Genomic DNA, 19595 nt, shown 5'->3' with positions numbered 1-19595 from the left:
GACCACGAAGCACCTTCCGACCTATACTCACAGAGGCTGGGGGCGTCCTGGCTGCCGGGGCACAGGCAAAGCTCTGACCTTAAAGCAGTGCAGATGGGCAAAGAGCGAGGCAACCGAGATGGAGGAGAGGTGAGGAGATAACTCACGCAGGAGACGGGCTTTGAAGTGCTTGTTTAGAGGGGGTGCCTGGGACAGTCTCTCTGGGGACCAAGCTTAGATGTGATGATGGGAAGGAACCAGCCATGTCTGCGGATGCACCCTCCAGGCAGAGGGAATAGAAAGTGAGAGGGCCCTGCAGAGGGAATGAGTTCCCCTTGGAGATACAGAAAGAAGGGGCGGCATCCAGAGCCTCCTGACGGGGAGACAGAGGGGTCTGGGTTGAAATCCAGGAGGAGAGCTAGGGCCACATGGAGCCTTGTGGGGAGCCTGGGTTCCCTCCCAGCACCACGGGGAGCAGGGAAAACACAGCTGAACCCAGGGCTGGTGTGTAGCCAGCACGGCATGGACCCGGCCACAGCTTCTGGCCTGCCAGAGTCTGAGGCCACATCTCTGAACTCATCCACAGGGGAGGGAAAGCAGGTGCTAGACCAGCTGCCCTCACCTGCTCCCTCACGCTTACACTGGGGCTATGTGGATTTAAAAATTCACCTTAAAATTCTTTTTAACAGCAAGAATGGAGGACGATTTAAAACATGGGGAAGTGTAAGCCGGGTGTGGTGGCTCATGCCTGTAATCTCAGCACTTTGGGAGGTGGAGGCAGGCAGATCACTTGAGGTCAGGAGTTTAAGAGCAGCCTGGCTAACATGATGAAACCCCGTTTCTACTAAAAATAGCAAGGTGTGGTAGCTCGCGCCTGTAATCCCAGCTACTCGAGAGGCTGAGGCAGGAGAATTGCTTGAACCCGGGAAGCAGATGTTGTGGTAAGCTGAGATGGCACCACTGCACTCCAGCCTGGGCAACAGAGCGAGACTCTGTCTAAAAAAAAAAAAAAATGGGGAAGTGTAACAGGAATGCTCCCTGTCACCTCCACCAGCTGCAGCTCAGTTCAGCTGACAAAACGCCCAGGCCGAGGGCACAGCTGGTTCCTTGCTGCCCTGGCCAGCGCCTATCCCCAGGTATCATCTTTTCTATATTCATATTTAAGACCAAGTTTAGTGGAAGCCTAGCCCAGTCGCTGATGGAGGTGAGGTAACCACAGAATAAATTTATCTAGGATCTGTAATAACTGGTGGTTTGAATCACGGAGCACCCCCCACCCCACTGCTGCCAGCCCGGGTGCAGCAAAATGAAATTCGCCACAGGCCACCCCCTGCCCCCCCCACTTCATTCCAATGAGTGTAAACAACAACCTTGGCCCATCAACCGCTAAAGGGCCTTTGTTGGTCGGGTGAGGGGGCTCACACCTGTAATCCCAGCACTTTGGGAGGCCAAGGTGGGTGGACCACCTGAGATCAGGAGCTCGAGACCAGCCTCATCAACATGACAAAACTCTGTCTCTACTAAAAACATAAAAATTAGCCAGGTGTGCTGGTTCATGACTGCAGTCCCAGCTACTCAGGAAGCTGAGGCAGGAGAATCACTTGAACCTGGGAGGCAGAGGTTGCAGTGAACTGAGATCGTGCTATTGCACTCCAGCCTGAGCAACACAGCAAGACTCTGTCTCAATTAAAAAAAAAAGGGCCTTTGTCTCCTGGTCTCCTCCTCTCCTCAGGAAGCGAGTTCTCCAAGGGCATTTCAGCTCCACAGTGGGTCCTGCAGTGTCTCAGAGGCTGCTTGGACATTTTCCTTGGGGCATCAGACAAATGAAAAGATATGTTCTCTCCACCTGTGTTAGTTCCCTGCTGCTGCCATTACAAAGAACCCTAAATTAGAGAGCTTAACAACAGAAATGTCTTCTCTCCCACTTCTGGAGTCTGAAGTCCAGGTGTGGGAAGGGCTCCCTTTGAACTGAGGTGTCCTTTCCTGCTTCTTCCAGCCTCTGGCAGCTCCTGGTGGGACAGGAGACTAGGGTCTGGAGGCAGGAAACTGAAGGCCAATTCCTGCTGACTTCCCAGAACTAAGTCAAAAGGAAAACCCCAACTTTCCATGCCCAAGTAACAAAAGGACCAGAGGCTACTCTCTGCACGGCACCCCCTTTTCTGCATGACAGATGAAAAATGGAAAATACCTCTGATTGGTCCCCTCCTGCAACCAATCAGGCTTGTCGTGGGCCAAGTCTTCATTTGCATAGACGTGTAACTTTGTAACTTCACTTCAGCCTCTGATTGGTCACTTTCTGCAACTAATCAGACTGATCACAGGCCACTACTTCATTTACATAGGGCGCATACCAAGTAACCAGTGGGAAACCTCTACAAGGTATTTAACCCCCAAAAAATTCTGTATCCAGGCTGTTGAGCCGCTTGCCCACTTCCATCGTGTGCAGTGTACCTTTGTTTTCTTTTCTTTCTTTCTCTCTCTTTTTTTTTGAGATCGAGTCTCTCTCTGTCACCCAGGCTGGAGTGCTATGATTCAATCTTGGGTCACTGCAACCTCTGCCTCCTAGGTTCAAGCGATTCTCCTGCCTTAGCCTCCCAAACAGCTGGGACTACAGGTGTGAGCCATCGCGTCCTGCTAATTTTTGTGTTTTAAATAGAGATGGGGTTTTGCCACGATGCTCAGGCTGCTCTTGAACTCTTGGCCTCATGTGATCCACCTGCCTTGGCCTCCCAAACTGTGGGGATTACAGGCTTGAGCCACCGCACTCGGCTGCTCTTGTTGCTTCATTCTTTCCTTGCTTTGTATGTGCGTTTTGCCCAATTCTTTGTTCAAGATGCCAGGAACCTGGACACCCTCCACTGGTAACACCAAGATTTGAAGTTCCTTGGGTTGCGGACACATCACTCTAGTCTCTGTCATCACACAACCTTCTTATAAGGACACCAATTATAGCATTTAGGGTCCATTCTAATCTCATATGGCCCCATTGCCCCATCTTAACTAATTATATCAATGACCATGTTTCCAAATAATGTCACTTTTTTTTTTTGAGACAGAGTCTCACCCTGCTGCCAATTCCCACTGATTTCCTAAAACTAAATCAAAAGGAAAACCCCAACTTTACATGCCCAAGTGACAAAAGGACCAGAGGCAACTCTCTGCACGGCACCCCCTTTTCTGCATGGCAGATGTAAAATGGAAAATACCTCTGGAGTATTTTCCAGAGGCTGGAGTGCAGTGGCACAAACAGGGCTCACTGCAGCCTTGAAGTCCTGGGCTCAGGTGATACTCCCGCCTCAGCCTCCTGTGTAGCTGGAACCACAGGCATGTATCACTATGCCTGGCTAATTTTTTGATTGTTTTTAGAGATGGGGTTTCGCCATGCTACTCAGGCTGCCTCCCAAAGTGCTGGGATTATAGGCGTGAGCCACCACACGCAGCTTAATGTCACATTCTGAGGCTTAGGATGAATGTGAATTTTGTGAGTCTTGATTCGACCCACTAAACTCTCCTCCATCACAAATCGTGTCCACATCAGAGGGAGCTGAGATTTTCCCAGAGTTTGGAGGATGGGGTCTGGCCCCTCCCTGCCTCATCACCTCGTGTCCTCTACCTTCCTCCCTCCAGTGCAGCCACCTGGAGGTGGCTTCTTTTAGCTCCTGAAACACAGAGAGGGGTCCATTTCAGACCCCTCTTCTCTTGGAATGTTCTCCAAGAGAATGTTCTCCACATCTTCAGATGACCCCTCTCTCAGAGGGCTCCCCCTCGACCTCCTTGGTCTCTCTCTATTGCATTGTCCTGCTTTGCTGCCTTGGCCAGTGGCCATTGTTGGAACTTGTCTCCGTGGGTGCTCGCTGCTTCTCTGCACCCCCCACCCCACCCCCAGGCCATGGCTGCCATGAGGGTGGAGACCTGGTTGATTTTGTTTGTGCAGCAGCTCCAGGATCTGGCCCAGCGCCTGGTGCCAAGTAGACTCTCAACAAATATTTACTGAATAAACAAAAGGCATCAATGACTAGCCCCTCACGAATGCACAGCGTCTCCTTCTTAAGAAATTTCCAGCAGAATGAGGAGGTCAGCTGTGGCCAAACTAGCAGACCCTTTGTCCTTCCTTAACAGCTGGATTTAGGATACAAAGCCTGAAAAACTCTGCCATCTAATGGACTCACAGGAGAAGTGTTTTCTTTATTTTTAAAATGTTTATTTATTTATTTTTTTTTAGAGATGGGGTTTCACCAGGTTGGTCAGTCTGTTCTGAACAGCTGCCCAGGTGATCTGCCCTCCTGGGCCTCCCAAAGTGCTGGAATTACAGGCATGAGCCACCATGCCCAGTCAGAAGTGTTTTGTTTCTTTAAATTAACAACCACACACTCAAACAATGGGCTGAAGGACCAAACACACTGTGCACAGGAGAAAACATGAAAGGAGCGGTCCTGGCCTCCACTCCACTCTGCAGAGAGCACGCAGACAATCCCAGGGGCCTGTCTCAGACGGAAGCCAGAGATTTAGGGTTGCCAGATGAAACACAGGATGCCTAGTTACATCTGAAGTTCAGATAAACAATGAGGAACTTTTTAGTATAAATATGTCCCAAATATTGCAAGGAACACATTTATACTAAAAAGCTATTTGTTTTTTACCTGAAATTCAAATTTAACTGGCAACTCTACAAGGACTGGGTGGGGAGGGTGCCCTTTGGCTGACTGGCTCTCACAAGGGCTTGTTCCCGAGCGGCACAGAAGATAAAGCTGTCAATTTGCAATCTACAGGGATTTATAAAAGAAAAACAGCCAGAGAACCGTGGCTAGCAGAGCGCTGTCCGAGGTGCTGAATTCAAAGACGCGAGCACTAGAAAGAATGTCCTTTGGAGGTTCCAAGAAAATTCAGACCTAGGTGCCTATCATTTAGAGTAGGGTCTCCAACACCCAGAAACACATTTTTTTCCCCCTCGAGAAACACCCCCCACACATTTTTATCCCATGGAGAATTTACCAACCTCTCTTTTTTGTGTGTGACAGAGTCTCGCTCTTTCACCCAGGCTGGAGTGCAGTGGTGCGATCTCAGCTCACTGCAACATTTGTCTACCGGGTTCAAGCAATCTTCCTGTCTCTGCCTCCCGAATAGCTGGGACTAAAGGCGCACAGCACTACGATTGCCTCATTTTTGTATTTTTAGTAGAGATGGGGTTACACAATGTTGGCCAGGCTGGTCTCAAACTCCTGACCTCAAGTGATCAGCTTACCTCCCAAAGTGCTGGGATTACAGGTGTGAGCCATTACGCCTGCCCCCAAACTCTTAATAGGGCTTATCTTTTGATAGGATAGGATTATGGCACTTTTTATTTAATTTTATTGAGACAGGGTCTCACTTTTCACTTTGTTGATCAGGCTGGAATGCAGTGGTGCAATCACAGCTTACTGAAACCTCAATGTCTTTGGGCTCAGGTCATTCTCCTACCTTCACCTCTCAAGTAGCTGGGACTACAGGTGCATGCCACCACGCCCAGCTAATTTCTTTATATTTTAGGGTAGAGACGGGTTTTGCCATGTTGCCTAGGCTGGTCTCAAACTCCTGGGCTCAAGCAATCCACCCACCTCGGCCTCTCAAAGTGTTGGGATTACAGGCAGGAGCCACTGTGCCTGGCCTCATTTTCTTCTTTTATACATTTTGATGTTGTTGAGACAGCGCCTCGCTTCTGTCACCCAGGCTGGAGTGCAGTGGTGTGATCTCGGCTCACTGCAACCTCAGCTTCCTGAGTTCAAACATTACTCCTGCCTCCTGTTCAGCCTCTTGAGTAGCTGGGACTACAGGCGTGTACTACCATGTCCAGCTAATTTTTGTATTTTCAGTAGAGATGGGGTTTCACCATGTTGGCCAGGCTGGTCTCGAACTCCTGATCTCAGGTGATCTACCTGTTTCAGCCTCCCAAAGTGCTGGGATTACAGGCGTGAATCACTGTGCCGGGCCCTTTTATATGTTTTTATATGGCTGAAATCAGACTTCCCACCCCACCCCCCTGCCCGGCCCTTACCGATACTTCATGCCTGTGCGCTGGGCGGTGCAGCCGTCCAGGGAGAGGCCGTGCATGCGGAGGAAGCTCTCCATGTTCCTGGCCTGGGCTGCCGCCCGCACCTCCCGCAGCCGCTGCAGTTCCAGCATGTCGGTCTGGCGGACGGGGTGCAGGGCCCATTCAGAGTGGCACCTGCTGCTCACGCTCCGCAGACTCTCACTGTACGTCATGGACAGCATGGTGCTGCCTGGTCTGGGAGCCGCCGCTGTCCAGACGGTGATGAGTTAGACAGTGTGCCAATGCCCCGCATGCCCCAGGCTGGATGGCTGGGCCTGGGGCAGGGGGCAGCTGCAGTGAAACATCCTCTAACTAGTGCCGCCACCAGAAGGCCTTGGTGTCTAGGAGTGGGACCTGGCCCCCGGATGCAAACACCTCTTGGCATGAGATTCCCAGTCTGCAAAGCAGTGCTTGCCGGGAACTCCAGCTAAGCTGCCCTCCTCTGCCCCCCTGCAACCATGAGACAAGCACAGGCAAAACTGGCTTCCAGGCAGGACAGCTGCACCTCAAGTGTCCAAACGAAAACGGGAGCACAGACAGCATGCAGAGCCTGAGTCCCCCCAAACGCTGAAGACCAGGGCTGCTGTTCCGTGGTGACTGCAGTGCCATACCACAGGGCTCTCTTGAGGTGGTTACCAGGATAAAACTGGGTCAAGAGCTGTCCCTGGGAAAGCAGCCCAGCGTACACCTGTTGCTGAAATAAACTCTCCTGTAATTATGCCAGGAAGGCACCTCACCCCCGCATGCCAGGTGGCCCTAACCTGGGAAGGTCCTATTTGTTCCTAGCCTTGTAAAAGGAAACGTGTTGTCATACTATACAACACATCCCTGCTTGTTGAAAGCATTACTGCACCAGCAGGTATCTTTGGGCTTCATGCTTTTTGCAATAGAAAGACTGAGCAGAATGTATTTAAGCAGGTTGCAGGGGAGAGTTGGCTGGGGAAAGAGGCTTAGTTGGGATAGGGGAGTTTCAAAATTTCTATGTGTAGAACCATTGGTAAATAGCCTAAACGATGAACGTGCATTCTTATAAACTAAAAGCAATATTAATGTCCATCAGTAGGGAAACTGGTTACCTAAGTGACAGTCCATCCACATAGTGGGAATTTGTGCTGCTGTCAAGAATGAGACATTTCAACACAGATAGACGTGCAGTGAGCCCTAAGAGATAGTGGACAACTAAAAGGTCAAGGGAGAAACGTGTATCCAGAACACATCCACTGGTGTTAATTCATGTACACAACAGTGAGTGGACCAGTAAAGGGGGCTGTGAGTCCTCACCCTGCAGGGTCTGTGACAGGGCAATGAGGACATAGAGGCAGGCTCCATACAAAGGAGGTCCACGGTCCAGTGACCCTCACCCCACCTGACCGAAGCCTTCGCCATGACCCACGGGGCCTGCACTGCAGCCCGACATTGTCACCAGGGAGAGAAGGTGCAGAGGGGAAGTCACCATTTCAGCTGGGTCAGCTGAAGACTGGGATCCTGGAACCTGGCCTGGGAGCTGGAGAGGAGCCAGCACTGTCCCCACCTTCTGCCCAGAGAGGAAAAGTCCAATTATCCCTGGGAAGGAGCTGGGAGGGCTATCCTGGGGGCTGAGGCAGGTACAGATGCTTTGGCATGGCCCTTGATGGGGGCTGAGATGTCTTGGAGTTGCCCCAGGCCAGGCCCTTCCTGGGGTGTGCTCCAGGGGCCAAAGGAAGTAGCCACAGGGGCAGGAGTTTGCAATGAGCCTCATGTGACAGGGTCCTTCCAGAACGGGTGAGCAGCCTGCTGACCTTTCACTGCTCTGTCTACACGTGCACCCGGGGAGGGGGGCCACCTCCAGGAGCCCCACAGCTGCCCCTTTTACAGAGATTTCCCTGCAGGTATTTGTCTGTATCTTACTTGCAGGGACCGTCCTTCATGTCTGCCCTGTCGTGCCCAGTATGAGGCCTGGCTCAGAGCGGAGCCTGCAAATGCCTGTGGCATGAACATGCAATTGAGGTAGGGAAGGTGGGCTCAGAGAGGAGCTAAAGAGAGACCAGAGGGCAAAGAGCCCCTGAGGAGCCCCTGCAGGAAGATGGGAAGCAATATCCACACAGGCCTTGGCCTCACCACCCTAGTCAGGGCTGGATGGCACCCTCCCCGAAGGCCGGCAACCAGCTGTTCTTGAGCAGCCTGCCATGCTGGTTGCTTCCAGCCTGCATCTCTGTCTGATGGGCGTGGCTCCCGGGGGGTCCTGCGTTTCCCATCCTACCCTCTGCCTCATGCACACCATGCCACGTGCCTCTTTCCTGCTGTGAACTGTTTTCATGGTGCTCGCCAGCATCCACCTGGCAGATTCCTTTCTAGTTGTCTGGTGTGCTGAATTCACTCCCCTGAAGGTTGGGTCTAGAAGGGCAGGGACCCTTCTGCCTGCTGCCACTGCTGCCTGCTCAGTGCCCATGGGAGCACCCCTCGTGTACAGAGGAGGGGGTCAGATACTTGTAGAACAGCAACCAAGGCCCAGGCTCCAAAAGGCCAACCAGGGCGTGGCTGGCTTCCTGCCTCAGGCCCAGGGGCTGTCTGCAGGTCTCTGCCTCTCTTGCTGGGGGCTTCCCATGCCAGGACTTGCATTCACCACTGCTCATTTCCATGCTGGGAGGGGTGTTGGCTGCGGGACCTCTGGATGCTAGAGCAGGCAGGGTGCCCTGGCATCGAAAGCCCTGCCTTCTGGGACAATCACTCTGGAGGGCAGAGACTCCAGGAGAGGCTCATCTTAGGAAGTGAGGCTCTGGGAACCCACAGGCAGCAGCTCTAGCTCCCCATCTCTGCCTGCTGGTGGCCACTCCCTTCCCTCCATGTGCACGGCAGGCAGCTGCTTCTGAGGTGGCCGTGTGGCCTGCGGCCAGCCCTGTGTGGGGCAAATGGAGGCCAGCCCTCGCTTCCCTGAGGTCTGTGTTTAGAAAGAAGGCCAAGTCGGGCAGGCTGCAGCCGCAGGGCTCTTTCTGAAAGGCAGGACTGGCCTCAGATGCGCAAGCTCCCTGCCTGGCCCGACCAGGCTGAGATCAATAGCAATTAGCTTTTAAGATATTACCCACAAAAAGCAACCCAGGTCTGGTTTGGCCCTGGAAATACAGCCAAGGACCTAGGGCAGGAGGACAGGGTGGCTGAGTGCCCAGCTTCTGGACAGGGGCAGCTCTGGTTGTCACCTGCTCATGGCGTGACCCAGGCATGTACCTTGACCGCTTCCAGCTTCAGCCTCCACATCTGTGAGGTGGGTTGAGCAGACACCTGTTGTACCAGCCTGCTGTGGGCTGTGTGAGGTGAGGCTTTAGACAACCGAGTGGGAGCTGGTGATGCAGCCAGAAGCAGGTCTTGTAAGGGGTGTGGGATGACACCAATTATGATAAATGCCATGGAGAGAAAACTCCACCACCAGGGCCCAGCAGGAAGGTTGGAAGGAACTGTGACCATAGGCTTGAGTGAGAGGAGTGAGCCACACAGACGCCAAATCTCCCTAGAAAATGCTTAAGGGAGAGAACACAGAGGTGAATAATCACCCCCTCCCGCAGAGAATGGCACCTTCCTGACAAGACGGTGGTAATCACCCGCTCCCGCAGAGAATGGCACCTTCCCTTCCCGACAAGACGGTGGAGGGCCAAGTTTGGGGATGTGGGTGGGAGTAACCAATGCCCAGGCTCCAAAAGGCCAACCAGGGCTCCACCTGGGCATTTCCTGGCAGTGCCGGGCGGCAGCTGGAGGGGGTGGGGCTGGCTTCCTGCCTCAGGCCCGCCGGCTCTTTGCAGGTGGCCCTCTCTTGTGTGTGGGGCTCCCACACCAGGACTTGCATCCTCCTGCACAGTGGGGGCTCCCCGTGGTCCTGAGGGATCATGACTCTGGGAGGGCTGCCCCAGGGGAAGAAAGATGTGTGCACGCCAAAGGCCAAGAGGCTCTGCCCATTACCAGCGGTGCCCGGGAACAGAGGACAAAGGCCGGCTCCTCTGGACTCTCTCACACGGGTTCTATTCTGGGTTTTCAGCGAAGGTGACTCTAACAGCATCAGGTCCCTGGATGAAGGGCCCCCGTGAGACACTGCAGGGAGGAGGGAGCAGCCCCACTGCTGGGTGCCTGCCTCGGGACCCCCACTTCTCCTGAGCTCAAGAGCGCAGTGACCCCTGACCTGATTCAAAATATCCCAGATTCCAGCTGCTTTCCAGAGTGAGGGTCTCTGAGCCCTGACGCTCCCTCACCATCCTGGTACCAAGCAAAACGAGCCCCCCTCAATAGCCATTGCTAATTACGTGGCCCCTCCAAGTTCTTTCCTGGGCTGGGCCTGCCCTGTGCAGATCTATTCCTGTAGATCAGAGGCCCGGGGGATTCACGTGAATTAACACTGTGACACGGAAAAATGCAAGGAAGATGTTGACCTCATTAAGTCAGTAGGAATCACTACCTCCTCTCAGACTCCTCTACCTGGAATTTCTGAATCGTTTTGTTTACTGAAAGCCAACAAAGCACAAATCGTGAGACTGAGAAGGAATCCTGAGCGTCACTTCTGCGTGGTGACACCTGTCCAGAGAGCAGAGCCCAGCCAAAGTTCTCAAAAGCGGAAACAGAAGGGGAGCTGCTACCATTCCGGGGTGCGGCTCTACAACGCGCAGCATTGCATCAGTGCAAACACAAAAGAATTTGCGCCCAAGGACAATCAGCAAACTGACGCCCGAACAAGCACCCCCGGCTCCCTTGGCACGTGCTTCCTGCACAGACAAGACCGAACCTCCCCGACTGCGCTCTGGGCAAAACTGGAAAATGCTGAATCTTAATCAACGGTGAATACAACGAGGTGGGAGCTAGATGGCTGAGTCTTCAGCAGACGGGGAAATAGCCAGCCTGGGGCAGGTCTGGGCTGCAAGCAGGCTCAAGCGAGAGATGCTGCCCGGCTGAAGCCACCACCCACCACCCCATCCATCACAGTCATTCCAAGTTTACCTTGGGCTGGCTCTTTTTTGAGGTCTTCTGCTTTGAAAAAACGCAGAGGGTCTAATTTCAGATTAGCCAAAAGCACCCCAAAATATTGTCTCTTCTTATTCTCATTCCTGGGGATGCGAACCCCCAAGCGGCACCTCCTCTAGGAAGGTGGCGGCTGCATCCAGTCCTAGGGCTGAAGGGAGGACTCACCTGCCTTCCTGGGGGCGTCTGCTTGTTAAAAAGACCACAGTCTAGTTTATTAGGGATCACCAGATGCTCTAAGGATCTGGCACGGCAGCTTTTTCATTAGGGAGTGTCACTGCAGGACGTCAGAAGCAATTGGTGAATGAGATGAGTCCCACCAGAGTCGAGTTTTGAGGCAGCGAGTCCATTAGTTCTATTAGGGCGTTTTCATCTCAGCGAAAGAGGCTGAATTATTCACGAGCGCCTCTTCCCCTAAAAGCTCGGAAAGTGCAGTTCCGTGCTGCAACCTGGCAAGGCCCACTCCTGGTGTGCAGGGTTGGGGTACAGCCCAAGGCGGGGGGTCCTGCTAGTCCCCCAACCTGGCAAGACCCACTCCTGGTGCACAGGGTTGGGGTACAGCCCAAGGTGGGGGGTCCTGCTAGTCCCCCAACCTGGCAAGACCCACTCCTGGTGCACAGGGTTGGGGTGCAGCCCAAGGCAGGGGGTCCTGCTAGTCCCCCAAGCTGGCAAGACCCACTCCCGGTGTGCAGAGTTGGGGTGCAACCGAAGGCGGGGGGTCCTGCTAGTCCCCAACCTGGCAAGACGCACTCCTGGTGCGCAGGGTTGGGGTGCAGGCCAAGGTGGGGGTCCTGCCAGTCCCTCAGGCCTACCCTTGCTGCCTCCACCATCCCCAAGTGCCAGAAACACAAAGCCTTGGGCCCACAGGTAAAAAGGGACAGGCCTTGCTCTTCGGTACTTGAGTGTGGGACACAGAGCCTGCAGCTTCTGCACCCTACTCAATTCTAAACTGTGCAGCAGGGGAGCTGGGGGCTTCGTGGTATGGGACCACCACCCACAGCCCAAGGGCGTCTGCAGAGGCTACTGCTCAGCTCATGCGGACACTCCTCCTCTCCTCGCTAGGGCGTACCCCAGATTGGCATATCTGATACTGCCAGTACTATACATGGCAGGAGGGCCCCAGAACCTGCTATTTGGACGCCACACTGCCACTCACTCCAGGCAGGGACACAGGAGCCCTTCACCACAGCACATGTCCTGACCTGGCGTTTGGGAAATACTTTGAGACCACGCCAAACAAGGCTGAGCTCTGGGATGAGGCTAAGTGCTGAGTCGCAACCACAGGGTCACAACCCCTAGGGTCACTGTGTATCACAGGATGCCAGCAAAGTCCCAGCAGGATATCATCTTCTGGCTGAGAAAGCGAACCAATGAATGTGGGATTTTGAATGGAAGTGGAACTATCTCCCCCATGACAAATGAGCAAAGAGTGGTGGCTGCCATGGGGGAAGGTGGGGACAGGAAATCAGCGCCGTAGATGCAGGGTGAAAGGTAGATGAAGTGGGAGGCTGGGAGAGGACGCGGAGTCCAGAGGTGTCCGGCTGCGGGGGACTGGCTGGGAAGGGCTTGGCGATTGAATTGGATGGATTGTCCCCAAAGGCCCAAGCCTACTCTGTGAGTGCCTCACGTCACCCTGGTCGGGGTGGCCTGCACCTCACTGCTGGGTGGTGGCCTGCAGCCTAATGTGCTCTGAAAGAGGCCCTCTCTTTCCCTGGGTCTGCTGCTCCTCTCTGGCCCTCTCTGTCTCAGCGCCTGCCCATCAGCGGCCAGCCCCGTGGTTGCGATGTCCTTTTCTCGGATCCTGCACCCCTTCATTCTCTCTGCGGTTCCTGTAGCTCAGCCCTTCTGCACCTTGCCTGGGCATCAGTCTCCTTGCATCCGCCTCTCTCTCGTCTTACTTCCTGCTACCAGGCTTCCTTCCCAGAGCAGGTCTCTGACCCCTGCCCTGCTCAAACACCACAGATGGCTCCCCAGTGCCCTCTGAATGCATCCAAGCCCCGTCCCTTGGCATTTGAGGCCCCCCATCAACATCCACCTCTATAGTCTGCCTCTCCTCGTTCTCCATCATGTCCCTGATGGCCCGGGCTGGGTAACTGTCACTTCCTGTTCTCTGTGGACACCTCTGAGCTGGGGCTCAGGCTGTTGTATCTACGGGAATGTGCTTCCCAGTCTCTGTGTTGAATCCTGCCCAAACTTCAAGGTTCAGATCAAGCCCACGCTGCCTTCTCCACGAAGCCTTCCTGGCTCTCGGCTGGCTGTGGCCACTCCTTCCTCAGACCCCAGAGGCTCTTTGGGCTTCTCCCATGACGTGCTTTGCCTTCTGGAGATCATTAGAGTGATTTGAGACCTGGGGTGCATGGAAGCATTGCTCCCAATCCTTCACCCCTCTCTGCATCCATGCCCTTTGCTGTGCGACTTTATAGCTCCTCCCACTGGTGGGGGGCAATATGTTTCCAGCCCCTTGACTTTGGGCTGGTTCATGAGACTTACTTTGGTCAAAAGCATATGAGCAGAGGCGACAGCACTCCGACCCCAACCACAGGCCTTAGACCCTGCATGTTTCTGCCTTTTCTCTGGCACTTCCGCTGTGGGAGGAGCATGCCTGGGACAGGACAGGCCCCAGTTAAGAAGGACAGGAAGATGGAGGGCGCGGGGATCCGACCTGCAGCCTGGAGACAAACCCAGCCGAACCAGCTTACACGAGCTCGTGGTCAACCCGCAGACGGAGAAGCAAGGAAGAGACGCTGATTGCTGCATGGCACTGAGTTTTGGAGCTGTTTGTTATGCAGCACTGGTGGACAGCTGACTGGCACAGTGTCCTGCCTTGATTACTTGCCTGGGGGCTGCATGGGGGCAGGATACGTGCCTGGAGCACCTCTGCCCTGTGAGAGGGCCAGGCCTGAGTAACGGAAAGAACCATCCACCAGCCACGTTTCGTGGCATGCTTGGTGTGATGAGGGTGCCCCATTAGGAGTGGCCCCAGCCCTTACAGGTCATCTCCAGAGCCCCCACAATAGACACGCAAGTGAACCCCTAGAGATCCAAGAGGTGGAACGGCCAGAGCCTGTGGACACGGGAATGTGGGGCTGAGAGCCTAGAGGGTGAGCTTCAGACCTTGTCCTTGGGGCCAGGAGCCACCTGGAAATGAAGGTTCCCATGCACAGGGTTCCTGGTGGTGGAGCATATGTTGAGCCTGTGGGATTCTGAGGGTTGTTGTGAGGGGGCTGGAAGGCTCTCACTTCAACTTGGTCACACTGGACAAATTACTCGGCCCCTCCTGGAGGTGGGCCCTCTGAGCTGGCTGGTCTGCACCTGGGATTTTCCTGCCTGCTCATCGGACCTCACCCCTTCCTTTCTGAGGACTGAGGCTGCCCAGGGCTCTCTGAGGATGCAGTTCAGGTACATGTTTTGTTTAACGGATGAAATCCCCTGGGATGAGTGGCGTCTATTCATTAGAATGTGTTACACCACGCATACATACATCACAAAACAAACATTTCGTCCAGGCGAAGCATCTGCAAGCACAAGTTCAGATTTAACTATTTTAGGCAAAATCTTATCTACCCAAATATCAGTAGAATCAAAGAGTTGGCCATGTCTGCAGAGCTCCCTGTAAGGAGCAGAACCTCCCAGGGGCACAGATCAGCTTGAGCACCCAGGTCCAGGGTCCCGTCAGAGGTGCTGAGCTGGTGAAGAGGGGGTCGGGGGGGGACGTGAGAGAAAAGCCACATGGAAATCCATTGCCATCCTCATGCCCACCGCCCAGCGCATCGGCAACAACCCCAGAGCACTGTCATCAGGAGGTGTCCGGGTCCGCATAGAGAGACCTCCCAGCCTGAATGCCAAGATGCAGCAACGCATACCAGGCGCCTGCTGCCAGAAGCTGTGCCGATTCCCCAAACAGTCCCAAGGCACGGGGAGACAGCGGCCCCGCGGGTTCCAGGCAGCCCTGACATTTTACTTCCTAGAGTTGGAGGCTGCAGCAAGAACATGCATCTTCCACCTTACAGGGGAGGGAGAGGCAGCCCAGAGGGAGGAACGGGTCTGCCCGAGAGCACCCTGTGGGGCCCTAAGCATCTTGATGCCACGTCCTGCTGGGGCACGGTCTCTTGCCAGGTGAACGTGCTTGGTTTGTTAATTCACCAACAGAGAAACACATCAGAAAGATGTCACTGATCCAAGTCATATCAGTACTGCACACCCCCAAGAAGGCACTAGCCTTCGATGAGCCTGAGGAGCTTTGTGAGTTCCAGATCAGCTCAAACCCACAGGCAAAGCGAGAACGGATGGGTTCACCACGTCCTGTATTCTGGTAACGGATAACTGATAACGGAAGAAGCACAAGCCGGCGACCACAGGAAGGTGTCTCTCTCACTGCCTGATGAGTGACGCTTTAACGGTAGCTTTGGCTGAGAGCTTGGCGGTCATCAAAAGCCCATTTGCTCAATCAAAGCAAACTTATGGCAGATCAACACATACAATTAACCCGACTTTCCATTTTCCATCAGGACATTGCACAGTGCCCTGTGTGTAGGCACAGAGGGTGATAAGCAGAGCCTGGGGGTCTCAGGGGGCTTTGGCTTCAGAGAAAACACCAGCACACCCTGTTTGGCAAGGCTGCAGTCCTCCCACCCACTCCCTGGCCACTGGGCTTGCTGGGGTTTTAGGGAGAATGAAGACTCATTACCTGTAAAACTGGAGCTGTCTTTTGGGACTCCCATACCGAGTACTTCGGACAGCAGTGGAGGAAAGAGAAAAAGGAGAAAGGGAGAGAAGAGAGAGAGTCCATAGTTGGCATCAACCCCAGCAGGTGCAGCTCAGAAAGCACCACCAATGTCCCGTGCCCCCCGGGCCCCCGCCGGCCGCCTGCTCAGGATGGTCTCCGAGGATGCGCGGCGGGTGCTAAACGCTCTGCAGCAGCGCCACCCAGTGGCCACCCTGGAGCCAGTTTCCTGGACACAAGGGCTCCTTCCTGCCGGGCCCTGTTTTCCGTGGAGAATCTCCGGGTGAGGGTCGTTTCGGATTGAACATGCTTCAAGACTTGCTTTGCAATATGCTCACGGGCAGTGGCTGAAAACCCTCCACCCCAGACGTGCCGAGAGCCCATGTGCTGGCAAACCCACACGTGCCTGCTGGGCTCTCTTTAGGACAGACACTGCCTTTCCCTGGCTGTCTCAGACACGGGCTCTGGCTCAGGCCCTAACGGTGATCCCGAAAGGTCCGGCTGCCCAAGATCGATGGGCTGCTGGGGTCCTGCCTGTGCGCTCATCTTTCATGGGTTCTATGCTCTGTCCCCAGAGCCTCAGCTCTCACTGAACGCCCTCCGCGGCCGTTCAGCGCTGATTATGGTGCAGACAGAAACAGCCAGGGCTGCAGGCGGAAGTGAGTTCCACAAGGAGGGGCTCAGGGTGCCCGGGAACATCTGGCCACCCCAACTCCCTCTGGTGTTGGGAAAAGGGCAGACATGGTTCCCCAAAGGCCTGCAAGGTCATGATACTCGCTCAGGAGAAACTGGCGGGGCCACAGGGGCGGCAAGGTATGAAGTGAGAGGAAAAGAATGCCGGCATCGGCCCTGGCCGTGCACTCACCCTCGGGCCTCTGTTACCCTTGAACGAGATATTTGGAAAGGGTCAGGGACAAGAAAGGAGTCTACTCCGGCTCAAACCCCCCAGAGAAGTTTTGCTTTTTCTCTCCCACTTGGGTCTTTAAAGCCCCTGCTCCTTTCTTGGAGAAAACGCTTGCCGGCATGCACCTTGCAGCCGTGGCAGGCAGAAGCCTGTGGGCCCTGCTTGGGCCCTCCCTCCTCCAGAGGGGAGCACAGTGGTTTGGGGACTCCTCCTCGAGGCAGGATGGACCCTGGGAGGTGGCCTGGGTGAGGGGTGGGGTCACCTGTAGATCATCCCGGGAGAGCCCGTCTGCCGCAGGGAGAGCCGAGCCGGGGAGCCCGTTGTCGATTCTGGATACATGGAGCCGGCCTCACTTGTCCAGACCTGCTCGAGTTTTTACAGTGGGAAAATTCTGGAAGAAAAGCAAAATAAGGGAGGGGAAGAGGGTGGTGGTTAAAAAAGATCAACCATGTTTGGCTGGAGGCCCTGGGATCACAAAGGCCCAGGAGGCTGTCTGGGTTCAGGGCATCGGGGAGCCCTCAGCAGACAGACAGGCAGGCAGCAGGCAGGCAGGCAGCAGGCAGGTTGGCCCACGGGCTCAGGAGGGGCTGAGGTGCAGGTGACGACCATGAGAGGGGTATCCACATTCCTCCACGCCACACTCCCACCCTGCACGTCGTGGGGGTCCTTCCACACTGCCACAACCGTTGTTCGGAAACCCCAGGTGTAGGTTCTGCTGCCCCCAGGTGCAGAATAGACTGCCCAGGGAGCATCTGTGTATTCTGAGCTCCTGACTGCACTGCTGTCCCTTGCCCTGACTCCAGTCCACCGTAGCTTCCTGGTGCTGTCATTGAGCTCCTAAGTCAGGCAGCTTGTGAGATGCCATCGATGTCCCCAGCTCCTGGGATTCCTGTCCTTGGGCTACCCCCGCCCTGGAATGTGGGCTGGACCTAGCCAGTCCTTCTAACCAGCAGACCATGGAAAACGTAATGAGCAGACTGTCACTTCTGTCTTGCTACAGACTGTCCCTCCTGGCTCTGATAAAGCAAGGTGTTGTGTTGGAGAGGCCCGTGGGGCAGGAACTAAGGGTAGCCTCAGGTCAACAGCTGGTGAGAAGCTGAGCCCTCAGCCCAACGGCCCAAAGAAAAGAGCCTTCAAATGACCAAGAGAGCCTGGAAGTGGATCCTTTCCTACCAGAGATTTCCAAGGTGAGCCCAGTAATGGCCAGCACCTCGAATGCAGCTTAGCAGTCCCAAACCAGCAGACTCAGCCCTGCTCTGCCCCAACGCCTGACCCATGGGAACCGGGAACCAGGAGATCCCACCCTGGACTGTTTGAAGCTGCAGGGTTTGTGATGAGCTGTTATGGCAGCATCAATTACGAGTATGGCTGCCAACATCCAGCCGTCCACCCACCTCACCGGCTGCCACCCCTTGGGCTGAGCCACCGCTGTCTTTCACCTGAACCCCTGGGTCCCCTCCTAGTGGCTCCTCCTCGCCCCCTGCACCCTCTCAGCCCTGCACGCCTTGCTCCACCTGGCTGGCTGCTGTTGGGGGCTTCTATTTCAAAAGTGAATCTGGTCCCAGGCTCTTTCCTCCCCCTCCCAGGCACAGCTCCTCAGTCCCCCATGCTCTGCCTCCTGGCCCTTGGCCCAGGCCGCTGGCCCTCCCAGCAGGCTGAGCTCACACCGTCCGTGAACCCTGGCACTGGTGGCTCCTTCTACTGGCTGCGGCCTTGCGGCAGTGCTTCTCAGCGCCATGAGCCCCTACTGTGGGGCTCAGGGGTCCCAGTTGCTCCCCAGCCAACACCACGCCTTTGCTGCCTGCACACAGGTCTGTGGTGCCCCCGTTCCCTCTCTGCGGGGTGCGTTCCAGGAGGGCAGTGGCTCTTGCTCACTGCTGCACCCACATGCCTAGAACGGGGTTTGGTTTCTGGAAGGACAAGGGCCCCTGATCCAAAATCACCTGGTCCTGCACCTGCAGGCAAAGGGATGCCCCAGGCTCAAAACACAGCCCCACCCATCCACAACCACCCATGAAATTGTAGGAAACCTGACACAGTTAGCCCAGCGGCTCACGGGCTTTGTTTTTCTCACTTTTTTTTTCCCCCAGAACAGTGACCTCCCATCACCGGGAAGCAGCTTCCTCAGAAGAAAAGCAAAGTAAGGGAGGGGACTCACAGACGACCTCTGTCCCTGGGGTCCAGGCAGCGCAGGCTTAGGTGCCCCTGACAGTGGAGGTCTCCTCTGAGCGAGGGGTGTGAGCACATGTGCAGACCTGCTGGAAAACTGGGGCCAGGCTGGAATCCCGGTACTTTGGGAGGCCAAGGCAGGAGGATCACTTGGGCGCAGGAGTTTGAAACCAGCCTGGGCAACATAGAGACCTTTTTTTGTAGAGACCCAGTCTCTACAAAAAAATAAAAAAATTAGCTGGGCATGGTGTCGCACATCCATAGTCCCAGCTACTCAGGAGGCTGAGGTGGGAGGATCACTTGAGCCTCGGAGGTCGAGGCTGCCGCAAGCCATAATTGCACCACTACACTCCAGCCTGGGCGATGGAGTGAGACTCTGTTTCAAGTAAACCAAAACCAGAAACAAGGACAGAGGACGCAGAGAAGATGCAGCACCATGCTAACCTCAGAAGCGGTGCGGCTTGGTGAGGAGATCCCCTGGAATTTTATTCTTAAAGACCCTCATTCAGGCCAGGCACAGTGGCTCATGCCTGTAGTTCCAGAGCTTTGCGAGGCCAAGGTTACCTGGCTTTGGGGTGACTAAATCCCTGCAGCACTGGGGGGCTGGAGGGGCCTCAAGGGCAGCCTCTCTTTGAGCACATTAGCAGTTCACGCATTTTGCTCTTAGATGACTCAGAGGCAGGAGATCAAATCATCTCACTAAAGTCGTTAAAAAGCTGTCGTTAAACTCCCATAGATGCTGTGCTTTCCATCAGAGGACGGTGCATTTCTTCACACAC

The 19595-nt window shown here is 54.9% G+C and overlaps 1 protein-coding gene across 5 annotated transcripts in view; it reads right to left on the bottom strand.

The window, feature by feature from the left end:
- The window catches only part of KCNAB2 (potassium voltage-gated channel subfamily A regulatory beta subunit 2), a 113654-nt gene that overhangs the window by 46443 nt on the left and 47616 nt on the right, over positions 1 to 19595 (bottom strand). For 2 of the 5 annotated variants that reach the window (XM_064363162.1, XM_064363163.1), the window contains exons 2-3: positions 16910 to 17038; positions 15708 to 15749 (exon numbers count right to left, since the gene is read on the bottom strand). The exons of 1 other annotated variant lie outside the window; for it this stretch is intronic. In XM_064363162.1, the coding sequence (XP_064219232.1) occupies positions 15708 to 15749; positions 16910 to 16986 (119 nt within the window). In that variant the 5' untranslated portion in view covers positions 16987 to 17038. Of the gene's footprint in view, positions 1 to 6010; positions 6244 to 15707; positions 15750 to 16909; positions 17039 to 19595 lie in introns of those variants that run through there. 2 more of the 5 variants (XM_064363164.1, XM_064363166.1) reach the window with 2 other exon arrangements.

This window comes from Aotus nancymaae, unplaced genomic scaffold (assembly GCF_030222135.1).
Source record: "Aotus nancymaae isolate 86718 unplaced genomic scaffold, 86718_ANA_hifiasm-v0.15.2.pri h1tg000053l, whole genome shotgun sequence".
Lineage (NCBI taxonomy): Eukaryota > Metazoa > Chordata > Mammalia > Primates > Aotidae > Aotus > Aotus nancymaae.
This window is presented reverse-complemented; position numbering and strand designations above follow the sequence as displayed.